General features: G+C 36.6%; 1 protein-coding gene across 4 annotated transcripts in view; it reads left to right on the forward strand.

Annotated features, from left to right (window-relative positions):
- Positions 1–26,112, forward strand: part of GRID2 (glutamate ionotropic receptor delta type subunit 2) — a 695,953-nt gene that overhangs the window by 475,760 nt on the left and 194,081 nt on the right. For all 4 annotated transcript variants that reach the window (XR_010430019.1, XR_010430018.1, XM_064651918.1 and 1 more), the window contains exons 6-8: positions 5,181–5,354; positions 10,390–10,551; positions 19,143–19,262. Coding sequence is in view for 2 of the 4 variants with exons in the window: in XM_064651918.1 (XP_064507988.1) it covers positions 5,181–5,354; positions 10,390–10,551; positions 19,143–19,262 (456 nt within the window). In the remaining 2 variants the exon portion in view is untranslated. The remainder of the gene's footprint in view (positions 1–5,180; positions 5,355–10,389; positions 10,552–19,142; positions 19,263–26,112) is intronic.

The raw sequence follows: 26,112 nt of genomic DNA on the forward strand, positions 1-26,112 counted from the left end.
ATTTTCTTGAAGACTGTGTATCATAATGGAAATGTATATGTGGGAGGAGGGGGTTTGTTCCCATAAAACATAACACATCATATTAGCCCTCAGCAAATAATGCAAATCTCTTCTGGTCATTGTAGTCAGCTGAGAAGACAGTCTCCAAATAAATGTTCCTATTTCTTCAAGGCCTTAAAGCAGATGTTGCAACTCTTTATTTAAAATTTGCAGGAATCATAGATTTGAATGTAGTCATGATCAAATATGTCTTAACAAAATGTGAGAATGGATTTCTCACGCTCTCCCTCCCTCTGTCTGTCTGTCTTTGCTTGTTTCATTTCCTCTGCACAATAGTAAATATAGCTTCAAAAATCCCAGGATAGAAAAATTATATTTCTTCTTAAATCACAAGTGTGATTTTATTTAGTGGAACTGAAGGAGGGGCATTTGTATGATTATCACCTCTTTCCTTTACCCTTTTTAAATGAAAGAAATGTCCTCTTTTTCATTTTCTGTCATGCCTCTTTCAAACATTTTCCTGTGTTAAAACTTTCAAGGTTATTAATCTCAATTTTAATAGTCTCAAGATTATTACCTTACCACACCCAAGATTGCCACCAGTTCTCTGTTACCATTGTTATCTCAAGGTCAGCCCCAAACACTTTCCAATGCCTACAGTTACCATACAGGAGGTGAAACTATTAATGCTTCTTTACAAAGGATTGGTTGGGTTTCATCTACAATAATGTGCAGAACTATGACCAGCTCTATTAAAAAGAGAATGGAGTGAGGGCACAGAAAAGCTGATTTGTGAGAAGAGACTGGAAAGGTTGGCTTGATAAGGCTATGAAAACAAAGACTGAAAGAGGATGTGCTCTCTGTTTATAAACACATACAAAGTGTGAATAAATGCATCATTCTCAAAGTCTAGAGGACAAGGTTGACACAAGAACAAATTACTTCAATTTATCCATGGGCAAACTGAGGTCAAAAGTTGATAAAAGGTTTCTAATTACCAGGCATCAGAGTCTGGAAAAACTTTTCTTTGAGGAAAGAATGAAAAAAACCTCCGAACTCTTTTTAAAAGACCAGTTTATAGAAAAAGATCTAACTGGTTTGCCAGTCATAGCACATGAGAGGACTGGGGGACCTACAAGGTTGTATTCAAAGGCTACTTTCTGATGAGAACATTTTTCCTAGGAGAGGATTGGTCCTTGGCCCATGTATTCAACATGGTTCCATTGTGTTTCACCGTATTGCCCTCCACCATGGAGAACAGCATAGAGCATAACTATGTTTTAAGCTTGAGCAGTTAGTTCAGGTCCTAAAATCATGGCTCAGTTCCAGGAGCTCACATAGTTCTACCTTTTCATATGGATAATGATTAATAGTAACACTAGAGCTTCATTTGAACCCTTTTGCAATGGGTCAGTGGGTCCAGTGACACCCTCTTTGGAACAGGTGGGCAACCAAGATGCCAGCTCTTGGCATAGTGAGAGCTAACAGACAGACAGATTGAACCCTGCTTTCTCCAAACTCTTGGATTTTTTTTTTCTCTGTGAAACCTAAAAATTTATTTCATTGTCCTATCAGGTTTTATTCACCCTCCTTCCCAGAGCCAAGAAACCTAAGGGAGATATAATGAAGCAAGTGATCATGCAGTTCAAGATCTTCCTTTACTTGTCTTTGAGCTTCCTCTAGTTATGCCTTTCCCTCAACTGCTCCTCTTTGGAAGGTGCTGAGAAATTCAGGAAGGGCACAGCACAAATGTGCTATGGCATGGGCAGTGGCAGCCCTGAGGCCCCAAGGGGGTGTGCAGTGGCCACCCTTTCCTGCTCTGCCTTCTGCTCACTGCTGCTGGCTTTTGGAGGAGGAAGAAACACTCTCCTCTCTGAGTGTCATGAATTTATGTGATGAAGTCCTGGCATGCACTGAAAAATAGGGCAAGTCCACTATATTATAAATACTGGAATCATCCTCTTGGCCCAAAATTGTTTCCATAATAAATGCTATTGCTGCCTTACTTTGGTGCTTATTACAGGAGCATGTAAATAAATTATTTCCCTTCATGTCTCTCACTACAGGTACAATTGCCCTATGGTGAACAGTAAGTCTCTGCCTGGGCTGCTTATCTTAAAATAATGGGACAAATCTGAATGGCAATATATATTACGTGTCCTGTCATGTTTCCCACTGGAGTCCCTGCCTTATATATCAAGATGATCCTCTTCAGTTCCCTTTCCCTAATTCATCTCCAAAGAGTTATTAATTTAAAACAGCATTTATTTTCTTATTTATTTTCCTACTTTGATGAAACGTACATCTAATTTTATCCTTGTTGCATTTGTGATAGGACAGTGTCCATTTTATTCCAAGTTCAGACCAATAAAAGAAAGGCTTGGAACTATATATTGAACTTCTGATGTAAAGAAAAAAAGCAACCCCACATAACCTAGCCTAAATTTATACAGGTGCCAACTCAGTTCAACTTGGCCAACTTTCTAATTTTTTTTGACATTTGATGCTTGTGTAACAAATCATCTGCCATCCTTATATCATTACACTGTATCCTCCTTTGAAGTGCAAATGAAAATTGTTTCCTCTCATACAATAGTTGCTTTATATAGTTTTCTTAAGTCAGATCCAAAATACAAGAATGAGAGATGATATTGGAGAGTCATTATATAAAAGGCTTGTCACTCAGTCAATGCCAAGTATTAAAAAAATTACAAAGAAATACATAGCAAATGACTAATGGTGAATTAGGGTTTGCATGGCATTGCTTTTTTGTTAACCTAAAATCTGAATATATGATATAATCAGTGGAATTCACAGCATTTAAAATAATAGCTGTCATTAATCTGTAGATTAATGTATATACCTCCTTGGCAACCCTACAAAAATATCTCTGATGTTTGAATTCTGTTGTTATTTCCCAGGTGATGTATAAAAATATGAGGTAGTAGCCTAAAGGTTAAAATGAGAACACTCTGTTTAAAATGCGCCAAAACATGCTTACTACAGAAAACATAAATATACTTTTAAGGTAGAAAAGATAATTGTTTGAGGAATTGAAAGTCAAAATCTCTTTTGAAGTAATATTTGGAAATATAATGTGGCCATGCAGGTATCTGTTTTTACATTATTAGAACGAGTCTAATAATCTTGGGTTTACAGTTTAGGCATGGTATATAATGAAACTAGAAAAACTTTTCAAATCCTCTGAGAAAGGATATAATTTAAAATCAAGATAAGAAGTTACTTGAACTCTCCTTTATGATTGTATTGAAAGTATTTAAAAAAAAAACATGTTATGTATTTTGCTAAAACAGCATTATATTTTTTTTTTTTTACTTTGAAGCTAGTGAAATGATACAGGCTAAATGAAAAGACGGCATCTTAAGCTGACATAAACCATTATCTGTGGTACATTAAGAATTAATTGACCAGCAATGCAAGATATTACACTGGACACAGCTGATGCTATGTTTTATTTCTCTTTACAAAAAAAACTATATTTCATAAAGAACACTAATAACAGATGAATTCAGAAACTGTGATAATCTGTGAAGGCAAATAAAATACTTTTATGGTAGTCAAGAGAGTAGAAGTTAAAATTTACATCTCAAATGTTTTTCTTCCAAAATTTAAAGGAAACAAACAAATACCAATATGTCCAAAGAAGTTGCTTCAAAATAACAGAAGGATATTATACTGAAACTGCAAAAAAAATCCAAAATAACTGGGATAGTTGTCTTAATGTAGACAGCTCTTGTTGTCTCTCTTGTCACAGAGTGCTGCCTTTTCAAAAAGCTTGGCTTCCTTTTCAATAGAAAGATTCCATAATTTGAGATCAAGTCTATCTCCTGGTGTCTCCTAAATTCTTTAATATGATTACAGATCAGAAAGCTAAAGACAGAAAAAGATGATGGCATTTCATTACACAAAGCAGGTATAACAAAACAGATGTGCTGTATCCTTTGAAAAATGAAAAGCTATAAATACACAAATGAGAATCAAAAATAACTGTGGCTTTATGAAAGGGAATGTTAAATTCAGGCTGCTAATAGGAGCTCCTTGAGCACCTCCCTTCCTGGGGGCATATCCACAATTTTAAATGTCTAGAAAGTTTGGGGCATCAGCCTCTGTCATTAAGACAGATTATGAATAAACAGTTCAGCATGATGAAAAATAGATTTTGGTTAAAAAGACTGAACAAATTTTAGATTATTCCTACTATTTTACAGAAAAATACAGACACAGAATTAATTTGAAAGTAACCAGCTGACTCTATTTAAGTCTTTAGGAAAAAAAAAGTTTAACTAAAGTTCAAGTTCTTATGTGAAATTTGGAGTAAGTTGTTGTTGCCTGTGCTCCTCTTATTCCACATTCCCTGAGGGGCTCATCATTCAATGGCGTAAAAAAATGTGTTCCCAAGCTGCAGGAATTTATGCTATGTAAAGAACTGCTTTTCTGATTTCCCTAACCTGTCTTAGAGTTAATATTTTAAGCTTAATATTTCACATATTGATGTATTTACTTAGTTATTTTTTCTTTAAAGTATGTGTCTGTGGAGCTGAGTATTCTGTTGTAAGCCTTAATAGGTTCCCTATGGAATAAAAATTTGTTTTCAAATTAGGTCTTGCTATAAACAAGCACCTAGAATGATCTTGTGCATTTTCTTTGCCCTTTTGGTAAATGGGCTAACTTACATGTTTGCTAATTTACACATTGTTTATAGGTTCTTGATATTCTGTTTCTAGGAAATGAACACTTAAGACCTGAAAAAGTCTCTCTACCTTCACAGCTCCTAAGTAATGCTACACTTAGAAATACATCATGGTATGAATTCCTGCTGATTTACACATTATCTGTCAAGGATGCTGTGAAACACTTCTTAAATTAAAGATCAGAAAAGGGTAAAAGGAGAGGCAGAGAAAATCCCAAATGAAACAACTAGGCTCAATTACATCTACAAGTTTGGGCACAGTACTCTTTAAAGTTGTGCAGTTAGGGGTGGTATGTCACTTGTTTTAATGAGCATGCACTCATTGTTTTCAAGGCTTTGGCAGAGCTTGACAGTAGCTGTGTATCAATCACAGGCCTCTTGCTCCACTCAGTTTATTTTTTTGTTTCTGATCTGGTGGTCACTGAATTTTAACTCTCATCCATATTCTCTCCCTTGCCTTATCTTTCAGGAAATAAATGACGTGGATGTGCAGGAGCTGGTGAGAAGGTCAATTGGAAGATTAACAATTATTCGACAGACATTTCCAGTTCCCCAAAACATAAGTCAGCGCTGTTTCCGTGGCAACCACAGAATATCTTCATCACTGTGTGATCCGAAGGACCCTTTCTCCCAAAGCATGGAGGTAGTTCATATACTAGTCTATCCCCACCTGGGAACTGTCTTTCTGGATAAGTTCTAAGTTTTTCCCCAGGGGCTTAGTGTAACTTAATGTTATTTTTCATGTCCTCTCTGACATGTAGCTTAATGGCTTATGGCATGACAAGGAAATACTTGGGTTAGGGTGGGTGAATGTGGCCAATGGAGAACAACTTACCCGCTCCACAGTAATAAACATCCAAAAAAGCCACCTGATCTCCAGGTAGTGGGGTATTCATTTTGTTGCCCTGCTAAATTTTAATTTTTGTCATCTCACCAAGAAGAATTTCCTCCCTGTAGTCAATGTCTCCTGAGTGGCTGTGCTTCCTCTAAGCCCCAAATATGTTGTCAATAGGAAAGTCTTCCTGGGGATCACCCACATCATCTATTTCAAGTGTCTTAGTGTATACATCTAAATCTAAGTTCCAAAGAGGCCTTATTTTCAGGGTTGTTAATCACAAATTACAATTAATTGTACCACAGTTGTACCAATTAATTACCACATGAATTCAGCAACAGGATCATGGTCACTGTCCTCCTGATTTCACACAGTTTTTCCAAGAAAAATTCCTCTGTCTCTCATTAGGCTTCATAATGACAAAGCTATGGCAAATCAGGAGTGTGAAATTGGCTTAACATGTTGATTTGACATTTGGTTTGTTTTTTTCCTGTGTTCATTTTTGTAGCTGTGGAAAGATTGTTTTTAGCAGTGGAGGAAGAGTGAGAGAAAACAATGGGAGAAAAATAGGGAGGTTTTGAAGAGTCTTTGCTTAGAATGAAAATATGTAAGTGTAAAAGGAGAAGTGTGGATAGTCTTGCCCTGTTCCAGATTAGCTGTAAGAGCCTTTGTCTGTTACAAATTGTGGACAACATGGCCAATAAACAATAACTGATGACATGAAAAACTTTGGCTGTAGCACACTGCACAGTCCTAGTAGAGTTCTTAAACAGGGCTGTGTAAGGTCCATAGATGCACTGGATATCTCTAGAGACTTTTTAGGAAGTCCTTTAAGGCTGTGCCATGCTGTTATGGCAGCATGGTCCTAAGGGGAACTTGGGTAGTCTACAGACAATGTGTTAAATCTAAGGGTGTGATTACATGAAGGCACTAGAGGTTGCAAGGAGCAGTTTTCGTGAACAGTTACTAACTACATCAAGGCAGAAAACAAAAATCATGTATTGATGGAAAGCTTCATATGTTAATTTATCTTTCTCTTCATTTTCATTTTCACTTTAACAGTTGACTGACTCAAGGAAAGATAAGTTCAAGAAATCAAAATTTTTTCTCTACAAATTGGCAAATTCCATTTAATGTGTTAGATAGGATCCCATGCCTTAACCTGTGCTTCATGATCAAGATATAACTTGGAGAGCTATAATATTTCTATTGAAAGCTTTTGTAACGTTTTGTGTCAAAGGAATGATGGAAACTTTACTGGCTTAACTCTTCACAAAAAACAGTTAACTTGCTTTTTTCATCCTTTCCCTGAGATGGCTGTGCTTCATTATTAGCTGAGTGAGACAACATTAGAAACTGAAAGGAAGGAAAACTCTGACAGAGTTTCCCCTGTGTCTTCATATGATACACAGACCTTTGAGTAGCTGTGGGATTTGTTTGCTGCTTCTTTGTTCTACTCAACAATATCATAAATTAGTTTCTAATCCAATGGGGAGTTGGAACAGTTTAAAATTGAAATTACTAATGCTCTTTTTTTTATGACATTGAAGTGTGACTAATCAGAAACATTCTCTGGAAATTATAAGGGTGGATTTTTTGATTTATTTTTTTCTGAATTACTCCCCCTAAAGTCTGTGTGAATAATTAATTTTTTTCAGCATCTTTATTAAAACACTGAAAAAATATTTTGGTGAAGATGCCTCATTGTGTCTCTGGAATTTTTCTAGTTGAAACTACTTATATAAATTTTTATTGTTTTGGAGGTGGGAAGTTAAAAACTGGATTCACAGAAGTATTTAGTACCGTAACCTTTTTGTCTAAAAACATGTGCAATATCATAGGTATACATAAAATGACCACTGTTAATCCAGATTAATCACTCATCCCTAATCTGATTGCTAAATAATTTTCTTCTATGCTCTGGAACAAAAAAATCACTTCTGAATTTTGAATTACATCAACAGAAGGTTATGCAGTTAAATACTACTTGGTAATGCAAGTGTCCCCCCCCTCTCATCTAAGAGACTTGGAATAAATAAAGGATCAGTAAGGGATATGAGGCAATGCATTAAATGCCCCAGTAAATTTATGTGGGAAATTAATAAAGGTGTAAAGTGACTTTAAGTTACAACCCTGCTCTGTTCATCAGGACATTTACTAATGAAGCATAGTTCTGGTAGTGACAGGGAAGGGTGATTTTGAGAAACGGGAATTAATTGTAGTGTCTTTATCATTGCATTATCAGTGATTGATTGCTGTAAATGTTAAGTTGAACTATTAGTGAAGGAATAACAATGCTTAATAATTGCTGAACTCTGTCCTCCTGAGCCCTGTTAATACTTGACGAAGGCCCAGCTATATTACTCTTCGATTAGTGAGTGCATCCTTCCTCATAAACTGTGACAATTGTCTTCTATTCCCATGACAGTAGGTTACAGAAGCTACCTTGAAAGCAGTGTCAGTTTGTTGGGAAATGATGACTTGGCATCTGAAACCCTTCATGTACCAATTTAGTCTCGCTAGTGACCTTATTGCCTCTCTCTCCTTTTGGCAATCCCCTGAAAGGGCTGTTTTTATCCCTTTGGCAAAGGCTTATGTAAAAAAAACCTTGCCTCACCGCACAGTGATAATTCCTTTCCTCCCCATTCCAGCAAATGTCCCTGTAGTACTGACTTCATTGGAGAAATATAGTTTTAACTGAAATGCTTTGAATTCTCTGTAGGTTTACAATACACAGGCAAATCATCCAAGTTGTTTTAAAAGTGCTTGATTAATCTGAACCCAGGTCCTCAGTCCATGTTTTTAATCCTGTCATGCACAGTGATGCCTGGCCTATGCATCTGCAGGTGTGAAGTAAATTTGTTCCTGGGTGAATACTGAAATGGAAATGTTCATAGCCACTGGAGTCACTGGAGAAGCCTGAGTAAGAATAAAGAAGTGTCTTCCAGAAAGATGGAATGAAGGATCATTATAATTTAAAGAAAACGGGCAATAAGGATCAGAGGTTCTGTGTATCTGTGGTACTAATAATGTAGAGTTGTAAAGGTAATAGAGGATTCTGAGAGTTTATCAGAAGGGAAAGCGGCAGACAATTAGGTATTCTTTGACAAAATATGGAAGGCAAAATGTCTGAAATAATGCTGGCCAGGTAAGGAGAAAAACTCCTTCTTTCCTGGATGCTCGGCAGGGAAGGAATCTGTCACATAACCCTCCTAGGAACAGTATAGAGCAGGTTGTGGATGACACAAGCAAAACCAGCATAAAGATAGAATTTAGAAAAGAAAATAAAAACATAAAAGTAGGTTATATGGAAAAGAGTAATTAGACAGGAAGAGAGGTAGGGTTTTTTTCCCTTAGGTTTTTTTTTCCTCCTGTTTTTTAAGGTGATGTGTGGCTTTGCCAATCATTGTCTCACATGTTCAGCATTATTGTGCTTGTTTGCCATATAGCCCCTCCCAACAGCGGTGGGACTTTCCCAGTCTTTGGATACATTTAAACAGCAGAATAGGGGCATTCTCCACAAAGTTGATGTACTTTCTATTGTAAGCTTCCTTCTGCTAAAAGATTTTGAACACACCATCTGTATCTGTGTAAAAAAACCTTTACAGAGAGCAGTCAACATATTCCACAAATCCGAGAAAGTGTTTTTTGGCTTGTCTGTGACTGATGGAGAAAAAAACACAGCAGCCTTGCCTCAGTTAGCAAATTACCACTGACTAATTTGTTGTCAGGCACTAGAAATGCCCTACAGACCCCGTTATCAGGCAGATGAGGAAACTGAGTTTCCCTCAATAACTTCGAATGACCAATAGGTTATCTAAAAATAATATTCCTGAAGGTCCTTTTCATTTCTGAACATAATTTTTCTTGAAGAGAACCTCCGTTCAGGACAGCTGAGGGGTTTTTTTTATGATACTGTCAGTAACTTAAATGTTTCTGCCATTTAAGGACAGAAAAGACTGATATAAAGCTATATTGTAAATTACTTGTTTCAGAAGCGTTCATGAATTCTGAGCTTTTGTTCTTTTACGTTTAATTGTATCTTTTGCTTCTGACTTTGTACTGTGGGCATTTAAAAGTACATATATAAAAATAGTACGTGGGTAAGTGGAACTGGCACACAAGTGATATCTTTTCTTGGGTTCAACTGTTCTGTCTTTGATCCCAAACTGGAACTTCCTCATACTGTGTGCATGTAACTATGCTTGCAGTGAAACACATATGCATTTACTCTGTAAGAATTTTATCCTGTGAGGAATTAGCAGCCAATGCCAAATACTTCAACAGGAAACACTACAAATTGCAGAATCTACATGCAATTGCACTCTGCACACTGAATTATATTTCATGCCAGAAATTGCCTCAATCAGAATTGACTACAAAAATCAGGAGCAAAAAAACACAATTAAATGATTTTAAATTTTCTGAGTTTCTGTTTTTCAAAAGAACAAAACAGCCTTGAAGATAATTTAATGGTGTCCAAATATCTGGTGACTGAAAAATTGAAATTTGCAAGCAATTGGTTTAAAATAAAAGAAAATCTGTTTACGTTCATGAGTAGGGCTTTAAATCTGGCAAGTGGAGCTGTGCCAGTGATTGGGCTGTCTGTACTTCTCGTGTGTGTAGCTGGTTGCTGCAAATCACTTCCAGCATTACAGGCCCTAGATACAGATTTTACCAGAGCCCAAAGGTATGGCATTTTGACTCTTACAGATTCTTCTTAATATCAAATAAGGTGTTTAATTACCAGAGGATTATGGGTGAGGCAAAACAAATGATAAATTCTGGCTGCTGGCAGGAGACAAATAAAAATGCTAATCCTTCCCTTTTTGTCTCCTTACAGATTTCAAACCTGTATATATATGACACTGTCCTCCTGCTGGCAAATGCCTTTCATAAGAAGCTGGAGGACAGGAAGTGGCACAGCATGGCCAGCCTCACCTGCATCAGGAAGAACTCTAAACCCTGGCAAGGAGGACGATCGATGTTGGAAACCATCAAGAAGGTACCTTTTCCCTGTGTTTCCTCATCTTTGATTTCTAAAATGCTCACAATAAGCAGTATTTCCTACTGGATTACATATTACTCTTGTCAGTAACAGCAGTATAGTTTTTATATTTTCACAGTTCCTGAATGAAACTAGTCTTTATTTGGTTTTGGCTGTTTGGTGGTTGTTTGGTTTTTTCTGTGTCATAAATAATCATATTGAAATAAATTCAATGAGTTTGTTTACTAAAACGACCAAACCAGTAGGATGTTGAAATAAGAAAAAGTGTCACAGATGAAAAAGAGTCACTGTTGAAAAAGTGTCACAGGTTAGGAAGAAAAGCAAATAAATTTACTATTTGTAAAAGAAGAAAGAAAAAATTGCAGAATTTCACTTGGGCAACGTTCTGTGGAATTTGCTGTTGTGCTGCTTTTGACATTACTATAGTGAAATCACAGAAAAGAGAGTGAGGAAAACCTCAACTTATGTAGGCAATATCCTGCCATTGCAGAACTGTTCCTGTAACTGTCTCTACAGTGCTTTATTCAATGTCAAACTCTCGCTGCTTCCCTGTGATTATTATTTCATACCTTAATCGTGCTCATTGCCCAAGATGCTTTTCCTGTTCTTCAGTCCTTAAAGATAATTTTTCTTAGTTATTTCCTTTCTTCATGATATTTACAGCCTCCACATACTTACAGACAAATATTACAGCCTTCCAGGTCAGTATTTAGTCGATATACACAGACTCATAGTTTAAGCTTCCCTGTAAGTTATTCACCTCATTCTCCTTATGTTTTTGATGTCTTTCATAAAACTGCCTTCCCACTTGTCTGCACGTACTTCTTGGTAATGTATACTTACATTTAAAGTGCTGGCAGTGCTGACATTGTAAATACAAAAAAACCCCAGGAGAGTAAAAAAAAAAAAAAAAAGAAAAATTGAAAAATTATGCTTTATTTATGGATTTCACTAAAGGACATAAAAGTAATGTAAAATATAATGTTATCTCAAGAAGTTGCCGTTCTGCATTAGGTATTTAGCTAGACCAGAAATTATGATAATGCAGGCAAAACGTAAGGCTCCTTTGAGCACTGCTTGTATTTTACCCAGTGCTGGTTTAATCTGCATTAACTCCAAAATAACAGTTCAAAGCTTTCTTTGGTGTCTGTTTCCAGTTTCCATTCTAACAGTCTGAAGTCATGAGACTGCAAGTATGATACAGGACATGTTTCTTATTTTAGGGGCAGGATATGGCTTTAAGGGGCTCTAAACTGTATTGCTCTTAACCTATCGGAGCAATTTCAAATTCACATTTGGCAGTCCGATGTATTTTAAGCTATGTTTCAGCCAAAGCTGTTTCTCTTCTCAACTTGGATTTTGTAAATACTATTGCACACTTTTTCATTAATAAACTAAATACTATTTCTATTTAAACAAATCCAAATACGATACTTGAGCTGGAAAAGTCAAAATACCCACTTCCACTTTAGAATTAGAATTTACTATCTGAGCTGGAGTTTCAGGCAAAGTCTGGTAACCCTGCTAGCATCTCTAAATGGAGGAGTACTACACCATGGAAAGGGCTGCTGACTCTTTTGTATTATGATTATTTTCTTTGTTGTTTGTGGATGCAAGACTGATCCTGTTCTCTTATATAGCATACCACCTTACGGTCTCTCTGCATCTCAGTTTATTCCATTCTTTGCCACATCATCGTAGGTATCCAGTTTATCTTTTTCCAATTCTCATATCCTAAAATGATGTGATTAATAAAACAAATTCCTTCTGTGACCTTTCACAGAGGAGCTGTACTGTGTTGAAGATTAACCCTGAAACATGGAAGGAAATGGCTAGGAGAAATATGAAAACATTCAAGAAGGCAGGAGCAAGTGGAAATTCCTGAGTTGTTGTTAATTTGCTAAAAAAATGAATCAAATGCCAAGGAAATTCCTGATATGTGCAGCTCATCACACTTGCATCCTGTTGCTTTTGGGTTTCTCTGCTGTTTCAATGAGATGGCTTTGATAAGAAACTATTTTATTAGTGTAAATTGAATAACTGAAATACTCCTTACACTGCATTGTGCTGATGGAGATGAATTTCAAGTAACATGCTAAAATGGAAAGTCAAGATTTAATCCAAATGAAATACAGAAATTTCCTCTGTGCATGTGTGTCAGTAACATTTCAATCCATAGGCAGAGGAAAGCTAAAGATTTCAGCTGAGAGCTGGAATTGCGCAAAAGCGTGAATCCTCCTTTGGTTTTGTGGCCTACTTTACCTTTTCTTTCACTACAGCACTTATGTAGAGGAACTGCAGGATCACAATTGTTTACTTTTGAAATTAAAAATTTGGCATTGAGGAATGCCTGATGAGGTAACAGAAAAACAGTAAAATTAAAAACTAATGAAGAGGAAAATAGTAAACATTTAATCTCTTCTTGAGAATGCTTCTGTTTTTCATCTTGCCTTTTTCTTCATATATCTTTTTTCTTCTGTCATTCTGGAGAATCTTCTAAAACCAACTGAAATACGATCTTTTTTTCTCAAAAACATACCAGTTTTCCTTAATGCTGAAAAAAAAATAGGAAAAAGTTACCAATTTCCGAATAAAAAGTTCTGCATTTTCATTTTGAAATTACCACTGTTTCAAAGGTGTGTGTAATGGAATATAATAAAAAGAAACTCATATAGTTCAGGATGAAGATACATTTTGAAATTTTTTAAATGCATCCTGGAAAAAGAACTTCCATCCTCTGCACAACCTTAATTCTCCCTTCATGGTCATCTGTATTGTAGAGCTGAAATCACCATCTTGTCTCAAATTGTCCATGATCTCAATGTAGTTTCACTGGAAGTCAAATTATAGTCTAATATGGTGCTGGAGGAAAAAGAATTAAGGAAGAGATGTCTGATTCCAACCTGCCTGCCTTAGGAGAGGACCAGCAACTGTAGTTGTTCTCTTGGCAGCAGGAAAGCAGAAGCACCACTGAGCTTTTGCTGCTAAAAACAAGCAGGAAAAAACTAGTTCTAGAAGAAACTTCTATAGAAGAAATATCTGTCTTTTAGATTTCACGATCCAGAAACAGGAATATCTGGCAGTGTTTTAGCTGCATTCGGAAATCTTTCTTTGATTTCTGGAGGGGGAAATAAGAAAAGAGTTGGGAAATCTTTATAAAGCTACACACTGAAGAAGTAAGAGAAAGGAATGCTGATGTTCTACCTGCAGCAGCAGTTGTTAAAAATAAATAAACTGGTTTCTTAATGGTAGCTCTTTATGAGCTATAGAAGAGAGTAGGGAATGAGAGGGAATTAGAGTTTCAGACATTTCTTGAAATGGCAGAATAGCTGTCTAAATCAGTTCTTATTGTCATTTGTTACTTTTGAGTCGTGCATCACTATTTCTACAAAAAACTCCAAAAGATGTTTTTTTTCTGTGTGGATTCAGCTGATTGGACAGAGCCTAAAGAAAACATTTTAAGCCCACTACAATTATTTAAATCTAATATCTGTTTCTACCCGTTCTGGAACAGAATAAATAGTTAAATTCATCAGGAAACACAATCCTTCTAATGAATTTGGCCAGCTTTAGCAATTGGTTTAAATTCACTTCTGTAATACAAACTATCTCCAAACACATGCTCACTTGTTTATTTCTCAGTAAAGCTATTTCACAGTCATAGAAATAAACACCACTAGAAAATAATTCTACTGTTGGAAAAATTAATCTTCCTGAATAGCCCGAGAATAAATGTAAGTAGGATTATGTGGAAGATCAACTCAGGAAAACAACATCAAGTTTCTGCATATATCTTCTCTCACACATATTGGGTCTCTTCCCAGTCACACTTGTTTAGCTCACTGACAAACAGCAAATTTTTAGTGCTAGCAGCATCATACAGCCTATTCCTTTGTGGGAAACGAGCTGTACGTTGTGCTGTTTCATGAATCATAGTTGGAATTGTCAACTAGTTCTGGTCTCAGAAATGTCGTGACATTCAGTGGTGACTCGCAAAAAAGATTCCAAATTGTTCGTCAGATAGTAGATTGGGCTGTCTGTGCTAGCAGCTAAAAATGGTGCGTTGAGTTGAAAACTCAACAATGTTCTCAAGATCAGATTTTTTCAATAATAAAATGTAGCACTAAGTCTGATGAGAAACTTGTTTGAACATGTCTTAGGATGGCTCTTTGTGGTCTCTTTGTAAACACGTGTTTCTTCTTCCCAACACCCCCCTGTGAAGCTATTGTCTCCCATACAAGGTGTCCTGAGGTGTCCCATTGGTCCCCTGTTAACCCCTTCCTATTGGCTGTTAACCCCTTACCTGATGGTTTATTTTGTGTGACCCTAAACTCGTGATTGGTCCCCTTTGACCCTCCTAAAAGCTTTATAAACCCCTTCCCAACAATAAACACTCTCTTGCCTCCTCTCCATGCCCGGTGTGCTGTCTCTGTGCCTGCCATGGAGCCACGTGGGTGGTGGGGGGAGGGGGGAGCACCTCTCCCCTCCAGGCTCGGGGCCTGAAAAACCCTGTCGCTGGAGTCCCCTTTCCCCATCCACCAAGACGTCGGAATGGTTCTTCAGATGGAGAAGGAACCACAACTGGGCTCCCCCACGTCGAGGGTGGGGAAAGGGATCCAGAACTCATATTTAGTGTTTATAGCATTTTTTCCTGCCTATAGCCACACTTTTTTTATCCTTAATGCAAAGTAGCTACTTTCTGAGAATACCCATATGTTGAAAAAAGGAGGAAGTTTGAACAGAAGCTGTGAGAGAAAGTACAATATTTTATAGCTGATGATTGGCAAGCTGACATTCCCAAGTGAAGTCCTGACTGCTAGGTAAATAGTGCTTTCTTCAGGGACTTACAGTGTAGTGGTGCCTAAGCATATATAAACTGTAGTTTATCTTGCCAGTCTAGATGGGACTCAAGTAGGCTTTAACTATATTGCCAGGCTTTATAACAGCTCTGCAAAGCCCAGAGCAGTGATCAGAAACATAAGTAAAACATTTTTGTCCTAACAACTGACATTTCACTGTTCAGTTTTATATGTGTCAAGAAATTTCATGGTTGCAGCTCAACCTTAGAGGAATTTGAGATATATAACAAATGTGTCTTCATTTTCCACAAAATAGCATTGTTTCTGTAAGTTAAATGGAATGAAAAATTTCTTTTACTCTTGCCCATTATCATAATTAACACTGAAATCACTTGGAAAAATCTCATCAAGAAGTTACTGGAGCAGTAGCTGTCATACAGATGGTCATTTCCTCTGTGATCTCCTTCCACTATGCATTAGCAGAGGGATAAAACACATGCCATAAATCAAGTAAGTGTTTCAGAGAGATCACACTGTGAAAGGCTATGTGTAAAAATTGGAGCAGTGTCCTGAAAATCTTCCTAGGCTGTCCCACTCTGTCAACCCTAAAGCAATAAACCAAATTTGTGTAAGCCTTGTAAAAAGGCTGTATGGGACAATGAGGATGAGAGAACAATAAGAGGATTGCATGGCCTACAGGTCCAACAGGATAGGTCCCAGGTAGAGAAGAGAAATAAGGACCTCCAAGAAATTTTCTGTAAATTTAATATTGTTGTTGGTGTAATATGGGTGGTTCTTCACTGTTTCGTCTTTCTGCCTCTGCTCTTCCCAAACCAGGAGCATTCCCATCTAATCTGAGCTTTTATTACATGATTTGCAGATGTAAAGTCTAGGAAAAGAAGCTCTGATCAATGACACTCCTACGTGAGAAATTTTCAAAGAATGATAGAATTTCCAGAATAGATAAATGAGAAAAGATGTTGTTATGGTTACCACTGGATCCCAGACAAATAAAAACTAACAAATTTACAGTTTGTATCTTGCCCCAACAGTTGCAGCCATTTACAAATATAGGTAAATAAACTTATACAATATTTTTGGATAAAGATTAAATTCCAAAATATGTTAGATAAGTCTGTTAGCCTCTACTATATGTAAGAGGACATATATTTCCAAAAAAGCCTGTTTTCTTAAGAAATGGATTTGATGACTTCAAATATAACTGAGGTGAAATGCTTCTTTAAATTATTTTTTCATCATATTTGCTCAAATAAGGACAAAGGTTATAGAATATAATAAAAAAGTTGACAAAAATTTTAAAGTGCTGTCTCAAGTCTCAAAAAATCATTTACATTCTATCTTCATGTTCCTTAAATTATTGAGACCACTCTCAATCTTGAAAATAAAATCACTTTCATTTTTTAGATTGAAAATCCAATATTTTATATTTCTGTTTTCTATATTTTCCACTTTACAAAGCATCTATGTTAAGACATTGTAAATTTTTTTGTGCACATTTCCTTTCTTCTATCATTTCGTTCCGGAGTTTTCCCTTCCTTTTTCCAGGTCCTGCTTTTGGCTCACTTGAAATCATGGTGGTCTATAAGAGTTTAATTAACTTTCATACCTTACCTACCTAAGACCCACAAGTTGTGGGGGAAAATAGGAAGTAATGCAGGAAATATTAAGTATAATATAACAAAATCAGTGTCTGCTAAGGAGTCAGAGTGGTGCAGGACTGGGAACAGGTGTATATATGGTGTCAAAGAGGGCAAGTTGGCCAGATCAAGGCTTTGAGCAATTAGCTGGGCATCCTAAGTCTTGCAGGTCTGTACTGCTTTGCAGGCATTTTGACGTCACATGAAATTCTACTTTAATTAATCAAAAAGCCAGATAAGACCATATGAGCAAAAGTTATGTGGAACATCTTTTGCTTTCTGGTTCATGAGTAGGATGAAGTCAAATTTAAGTTAGTGGGAAATGTTTATATATGTGAAAAGCAGTTATTTACCAAAGCATAGGTTCAAGTGATTTTGCAGGTAAACAAAAGCTCACTGTTTCTTTACTCTGAACCAGACAGAGGTGTGCTAACCCAATCTAAAAGCCATGAAGGTGTGGTTATTACAGGATTTTACTCAAGATAATAAATAACCTGAGTGTCATGCTAACCACAGCAATGTGTGTCAAATTTGCCTGGTTTGTTCTCACCAATCGTGAAATGACCTGGAGTCTTCCTGCAAAAGACTGTGCACATGTACTCTTACTTAGGATTTTGGGGTGTTTTTTCCTTTCTTTTAAAATTATTTTGTTCTCGTATGTAATAAAAAAGTCAATATTATAGAAAATATTTTTTAAAAAGGATGAAAAATTTACATACATAAAGTATTGTCTTGGTTTTAACGGTAAATGGCATTTCATGAAATATTTCTGTGTTGTTTCCTGTTAATACGAGTCACTAGTAGTCTCTAGTAAATTTTAAAAGTATTATCTCAGTGATCAATTTCATTATGTTTGTTATAATCATAGTAATGTTTTATAAAAGGATGACAACATTTTATTAGTTCATAGCAATCTGCAATGGAGATGCAAATTTTGTATTCCTTCCTGGATTTTTTCCAAACTGAAGATACAAGAATAGAGCTTTTAAAATCATGTTTCAGCAAAGCTCATGATCTTAGCTAGGTACCTTATATTACAAGTTTTCCAGTTTAAATAATAAAGCTCTTAGGCGAAACACCAATCACAACTGCAAAATTCTTGCCTTATGTTTTGGAGGAAAAGCTATAAATTTCATATGCTTTTACACCGGAGGCAGATATTTTTTTTGTACATACTTAAAATATTGTTCACAGTTTTTGAAGGAGAGGGTTAAACATCTAATTTTCCCTGAATCTGTAAACTGAAGAAATTTTTTATGGGTAAAGGTTTTCATTACAGGCATTTCACGTGGTTCTGTTGATTTTACAGTTCAGGTCATCAGAGTTCTTATACAAAGATGAAATGTATGTCATGTTGAATTAACTCTGGAATATATTTTGAGTATGGCTGTGGTGTGTATAGCCCTTTCAACTCTAATTCTTTGTAGGAAATATTCACTGCTTCATCTGTACTGTTTTAACCCCTTCCAGCTAAAATGTGAAAAAATTAAAGCAAGCTTGAAAATATGCTGCATTGTTGCCCATATCATGTATTCTCAGTAGTAGAGAAGAGTTGTGGAGGAAAACAGAAAAATCACTACATTCACCTAGACAAGCCCTTCGTCATTTGTGCAAATCTCATATGATGAACTCAAAAAGCATGTAAATATATCTAAAACTCATCCTGACTTTATGTGGTAGTCCTTTATTTGGGGGAATAAAGCAAAAATCAACAATTTTAATTTTTTTGGTGCAATTTCTTTTATATATCTGTGTCTAGCTTTGCTTTCACTAGAATTAGTTGCAAAATTTTATGGTTTTTTATTTTTGGAGGCTAGAGTGTCAATACATATATGCTGATGGGTCAAAGAACAAAAATTGGAGTGCAGATATTCTAAGAGTAAGACTACTGCTTGTATGGCATCTGGTTAATGTTGCTGAGTTTAATTCTTCTGTAAAGAACTTATATGATACAGGAACAATTTAAACTTTGAAATTTTTAGGGAAACATAGTCTTTGGAAAACTATCCTAGTTCTGGTAGTTCTGCATAGTTATTCTGCATAGTTAGTGCATAAATCCCCTCAAGAAACAAAAGATTATTATAATTACCCACTCATGAGTTTTCATTCCATTTTCCTTTTTTTCCAATAGGGTGGAGTGAATGGCTTGACTGGAGAACTGGAATTTGCCGAAAATGGGGGGAATCCCAATGTGCATTTTGAAATTTTGGGGACAAATTATGGAGAAGATCTTGGCAGAGGAATCCGCAAGGTGAGGTTACATATATTCAAACAAGAGATTATTTTCACTGATTTTTTAAAAACCTCTCTTGTGTTCCATGTTAATAGAAAAGCATTTGGTGGCAGATAACATGATGTTGTGTATCATTAAAGGAGTGGGAAACTGCAGAAAAGCCTTGAACTTTGAGATACCTGTCTATTTTATTATTTAAAAGCACCTTGGAGTAGGTTGTGTTGATCAAGATGTCATTTGTAATGTGTTAAGCTGCTGGTTGAATGTCCCAAAAGACCCATGAAAGCTGTTGTTTTGTAACCCTTGCAACCCATATCCAAAATAGTGAATTTTACATTGAACTGTGTTTAGAGCACCCAGATTGGTCTCTGATACTTCTGGTCAAAGTGGGTTCCTGTACCTGTTAGATGAATGAAATTCATGGATATGGAAAGAGAAAATCTGTTGCAGCATAGATAAAATTTGTGTGGTCTCTTCAGTATATAAGTACATGGTGTATTCACCTGCCAGACACAGTCCAAATGCTTGGACTTAAATTATTACCGGGAATGGCATACATCTCCAGCAAAATTACTCTTTCTTGGTATTTAAGTTTTGCCAATCTATAACTAAATTTAAGTCCTGCGTAAGAAATTATGGGAACCAGTCTCTGTTTGCAATGCATATCCTTAACTTTAAACAACTGCTCATCTGATATGGCAAAAATCATGTGGTACTTTATAGGCAAATAAGAGACTAATAGGATTTTCCAAGAACAACTTCCCTTTGAGGACAGATTTCCTGAAAAATACCAAGTGTATCAGATCATACTGGGTTTTATATGTGAGGAACCCGAAGTGATTGTCTGAAAGCAAATGGCAGAGTTTTCTTAATATTTGTAAACTGATTCTGTGTGTCAGTGTCACTATATGATGAAGTACTTCATTTATCTGCATAGCTTCTGGAGTAACAGATAAGTGCTGTGAAAGAAGGAAGAGATAACTAAGAAGTCTAAAGCATCTTGAAACTGAAATTTCTTCTCCGCTATTCATTGGAATTGTTATTCTGTTCCTGCTGTTTTATCTCTTGTCAATACCCTAATGTACACATGTGCCTATAATTATGTCACCTTGAGTAGAGACCCTGACAGATGCTTAGAAATTAAACAGAACTGGATCTTGTTGATATTTGGAGGTACTGCACAAAGTCTTTAGGAGACCAGAATGTTGGATAAGTCCTTATTCCCTTACCTGTAAGTTCTGCTTGTTTCAACATATTTTGACTTGATTTACTTTCCATGCTATGCATTGAGCAGCTACTTATGGGTTGACTTTGGCTGGGATTTTTTTGACTTTAGGCCTGTCTGGGTGAATGCCTGAGTGAAGCACTAAATTATGTTCTTCCAGTCCCAAAAATATAGAAGAGAAAGAGAGACTCACAGAAAGGTGTTGGAAATATAGACGCACAAGAATACTTCCTAGCTTTTCTAGCTCTTTTCTGATGGTAGAATTTAGAATTGCGGTACTAATTTAAGCTATGATACAGTTTACTTTTAGAAAAGATGTTAATGACCATGGGCACACATAAGTTGTGCAAGACAATGGGATAGTAGGAACAGGCTTTTTGAACCTTTCTTATTTACTCTTTATGTTAGTTCCAGGACAAAGAGACATTCACTGTCTTTGTAAGGAAGTAGATTTGAAGTTAGTCAAAGAGAATAGAGCTTTGCACTCAAGTTTCTCAAGAGTTCAAATCCTGCTTGAAGTCAGTTCTCCTTGTGTTCTGGAGTCATTTATACTTCTGCACTTATATTAATAAGTGCAGAATATTCCTAGGATTCAAAAAAGCAAATAGTTTAGGATACACCAAGAATTCATGTTTATGTTTACTTTATTTGGACAAATTAAGCCATGTATCTAGAAGAAAATGTCTTTAAGTCCCTTCCTTCAACTTTCATGGGCTGAGGTCATACCTGGAAAGCAGTGGGAGAATTCATGTGAGAGTTCATTGTGTAGGGCTCCGTCATCTAGCATTGAGTTAGCAAATTCAGGAGTGGGATTTGCCTGAAATAGAAATTTTGCACCATTATGACTGTAAATGTTATCCATCACCTTGCAGACCATAGATCGTGTAGTCTATACTTGTTGCCAGAGTCGGGTTCTTGGAGTAATACATTCAGATTGCTGCCAGATACTGATTTTATTGACACCAGTGGTATTACAGTCCCTAAGGAACTGAATAAAAACTCTTGCTTTTACACATCATACTGTGACTTGCATTTGTGCAGATGTAGTTATATTCAGTGGGAGACACGGGTGTATTTCTGACATTTCTGTGTTGGCATTTGTCTGTTGGTACTTGACATTTGAGTATGTATTCTTTGACATTTAAATTTCAGTGCAATACTTTTATCTATACTGTTGAAATAAAAGCTGCCATTCCTGTGAATAACCATGCAACAAACAAGTGAACAAAAGGGAGTTGATAGCTCAGAGTACTGTCTTATATCTTAGTGGTGTAGAAAACAGCACTGCAGAAATAAAGTGGTTCTCATGTTACTTCCAGTGCTCCTTGTAATTCAGGATGGGTTCATCCTCAAAGGCTCTGTGCTAAACCTTTTGAAGTTTAGAGGACTTTATTCCCACTCCCACACTTGTTTTACTACGACCTGTGGACGTTTGAGGATGTGGTGCGTTTTGCTCTGCCTCCATATCCCTATTAGCATACACCCACCTCCTGTACGTTTCTCTTCTCTTCTGAAGATGTTTTAGGTTGTTTCCTCCCAGTGGAGGAGTAAGATACCATACCAGGCTCTCACATCAATTGCTCTTTGCACCAGGATGTTCATGCCAAGGCTGTCTTTGCATTCCAGGCACCTAGTGATGTCTTGGGGTAAGGACAGAGCCGTGAGCATGCAGAAAAACAGGTAGCCTGAGTGGGGCACCTGAGTAACCCCGGACACTTTGAGCCCCCTGCATTTTTCCATTAGGATTATATGGTTGTCCTAACTCATTTTGATTTGATTGTCTTTAGGAGGAAATGTTTTCTATTTTAATCCAAGGCACATCTGTAGCAGAAAGCATTTCATGTGAACAGGGTTGAAGGCCTCTGGCCTTAATGCCTCACAGATGCATTGTTCCTCTACTTCTGCCAGTGCAAATGGCAGGACTTTCCCTGTGGAGTCAGTGCATACAGGTTTTTATTTCACAGATTATTAAGGGTTATATGCAACATTCCATAGTTGTTCTATTTGTTCAGAGTTGGGAAAGCTGTTTTGCACTTTTTGCTGTCATTCTGGTAAAATAATTGCTACTTCCACTTCATCTGAGAGCACTTGTTGATCACAGTACTGGCGTGTCTTTGTAATACACTATATAATTTTTTTCTTACATTTGCATCAGGGAACAACATATGTTCCAAGCATATATTTTGATCTTCCGGAAGTTGCTGTCTCTTCTTATAAAATTTAAACTTATTTTTTGCATCCTTTATTTCCCTTTTGTTTCATTAGGTAAAAAGAGAAAGTTATACAGCTCTTCTGACACTTACTAACACCATTTAATAACCACGAGCACATAAAGTATTTCCTTCTTTGTTAGCTTCTCAGTCAGCTACTTGAGGTAAATGATGGGTTCACCCGTTCCCTTTGTGATCACGATCAAAGGTAGAGCTGTGTAATGTGATTTTAAAGATGTATATGTATCAGCACCAGGTACTTTAAGCTGTGATCTGTGTAGTTGTTTCTAAAGGCTGACATGTAATTTATGATGTGACTGAAAGATATCCTTGCAATTTACAGAGACATTATTGATGGTGTATTTTCTAGTGAGTTGAAAATAAATGTTGCTGTGTCTGACTGCCTTGCCTCTAGTGTTGATGGAAAAGATGGACCTGGCACAGTGCTACCATGCTACTCTTTCTAAACCAACTTTAAATACATAATCAGCCCGCTAGAAATGAAGTAAACTGCTTAGTACTAAAGATGAAGAGGCAATTAAATACCTTGGTGAACTGAGACCTGCTGTTCCAGTTGAGCACAGTGCTTAAACTGTGCTGTAAGCCTGCTGAAGAGTACCATTTCCTTCCTTCATTTAGTGCTATGCAATAGATTAAGATACAGGGACTGATTCTTTACTTTCTGGTAGCTTCTGTAAATCTTTTGTTAAATTTCAGTGAAATTTAATTTGGCTGCAAAGTGTTGAGGATTTGCATGTTATCACAATAAAACTAGTGTTAATAGAGAACTGTGCTTTACTTAAAATGTACTTCTGTTTAGCTTAAAAGTCAAACTAAATACGTGTTCAAGTCTAATGGAAAATGGAAAAAGTCTCCCTCCATAATTGTATTCCTGAATTTTAAAAAATTTAAAAGTCTTGAAGAAATGCCCTCTCTGCTTTTGAATGGAGCATTTTCTTTTAAAATCTGAGGCTGTGGAAAGAAAGGCAGACTGACTCAAAGTAATCAATAGTGTAAATTCTCCAACATCTGGAGAATTTATCAGGTTTTGGACTCTCTGATTCAGATGGAGGGGGAGTGAAATCTAAGTCCTGGTGCTGGGCTGTCCGGCTACCTGCCCTGACCCTGGGCTCTTTGTCTGAATGAGTTTGTTCATAAGTGCAAAGAAGCCAGAGATGAATTTGGTGGATGCTGCCCCAGGAATGTGAAAGACCAGGGTTAAAGTCCTCCTTCTAGTGATCACTGATAAATGCATAGCAGAGCAGTTGCGACTACAGTCAACATTATGAGCAATCCGTTCCCCTTGAATTCTTCACCTGTGGAGCAGGATATCCAGCAGGAATACAGGAGACACAGGATACAGGTGTATGAGCAAAATGACACAGAACTCAAACTTCAGACTAATGCCCACAAAGCCAAGGCAAGCATAGTGCAATAGAGACGTATTATCCCACCTATGTCTTGTTAGCAGCACAGTCAGACATGTCTGCTGAGCTCCAGTGGATCAGGCATTTGAGCATAGCAGTACCTCTTGTAAAAACTAGAATTATTTTAGGATGTAAGACAAGTGGGTGTCCAGATTTCCCAGTATAGAATAATAAGGTTAAGTGTCTTTGTTAGAATTCAACTCAAATACAGGTTTATCCAGTTCCCAGCACACAGGTTGGATGGCTCTTAGCAGTGACATTTGCAGGGCTAGGGGAGGGATTTCAACCCAAAAAAATCTTTCAAGCCTCTGAGCACTCTGGAGTGAAGAGGGGCTTGCTCCTGCATTGGGAACAGTGTGGGGACAAAGGGAAAATGCAGGGTGGCAGAAGAGGAGAAAGGGAACCCTGAGGAGAAGAATTGATGTCAAACAGAAATTCCCCTTGGGACCTTGATGCTCTGTAGTATTTCTCTTCACAGTTTTATCAGGGATGAGCACATCTCCCTTTTGCTCAAAATATCCATTCCTGTCAAAACTGATAAGAATGTTCTTACTGAAAAATGTTTTCAGTGCATTGGGAACTGCCAATTTTGACTGATTGCTTTCATCAGAGAGAGACAAATCTTTTTAAATTATGTAGTTTCATGTTTTTTATTAATTTTGGTTCATTGGGAAAAGAGGTTACATTTTACCCATCTCCTGTAGAAAATATAGTTTTCTTGACAGCAAAGAACAGGAGAAATATTTTCCACTTTCAAGCCTATGTTTTTAATTTCCTTTAGTGTCTTGTTATGACAATGGAAACTTAAGAAAGATCAGTCAAAAATTAATAATAATTAAAAAAAAATAAGCTGGGAATGATATCATCAATTCCTATTTTCTGTTGATGCTGCCAGGCAACTGCCTAACCGCAGAGGCTCCTGTGTCATTATTCTGTTCTTCAAAATGGGCATAAGAGCAAAGAAAGATAGAGAACTTAATTCCTTTCTTTTTTATAGCAGAGATTTTCTGAAAAATTTTGAATAACAGAAATAGCATGGCTTTTTTAATATCTACATTGGGAAAGAAAATTTGGATTTGCATGTTGGTCATGTTTATGTAGCATGTGAAACTTGATTTGTGTCCATTAAATGTTTTTCCTTCATTTTTGGGTTGTTCTCTTCCTCTCGGCTGTTTGTAGTTGGCTCAGGTCAACCAGACTAAGGGATTAGATCATTTTTGTTTTTCCAAACTTTATATCAGCAAAACCCTTTGCAGTTTTCAGTATGATTGGTTGGACTGATTTTGAAATACCTTTACTATGGTTATATGGCTTTTTCTTCTGCTTGAGTAGCTATGAAAGCCTTCTGGTGAACATGGATCTGCAGAACTGGATGGCAAGTTGTGAATTTTTATCCTGAAGTGCTTCAGCTGAGAAAATTAGCTTTGTAACTCACTTCAGAGATCTGAAGTGCCTGGGAACTTTGAAGTGCCTCAAAACTGACATTTTGAATAATGTCAGAAGGAGCTGTGTATGATTTAAGAATGGACTTAATGCTTCATTGACCTCTCAGGCAGTAATGCTTCTATGCGATTTTGGAAATCCCATTAGGGACTTCTCTTCACCTTTAAAAAAGTACTCAGTGGGTGCTGCTTCAAGAATGTGGTTCATCATCCTTGAAATTAATAGGATAAAACACTTTGCTCATCCTGGAATTACTTGTTTTAAGGTGGACAGTATCAATGAATTATAGGTACCTTTCAGAATTAAAGTTTTCAATGCTTGTCTTTTGCTCTTTATAGCTGGCTTGTTTTCAATCAAGTCTATCATCTGATGAAAATTGCTTCATTTCACAACTACTTCTAACTGGAACAAACATACATTTTCCAGAAGTAGGACTAAGTAATAAATGTGTTTAACCCTCCATTAATCCAAAAGAAGGGGAGTATGTTGGTAATTAATCATGTGAAGAGGGAGATAATAACTACATCTTCAGGAAATTAAATATTTCCATCCAAATTTGGATG

Source organism: Pseudopipra pipra, chromosome 4 (genome assembly GCF_036250125.1).
Source record: "Pseudopipra pipra isolate bDixPip1 chromosome 4, bDixPip1.hap1, whole genome shotgun sequence".
NCBI classification, from domain to species: domain Eukaryota; kingdom Metazoa; phylum Chordata; class Aves; order Passeriformes; family Pipridae; genus Pseudopipra; species Pseudopipra pipra.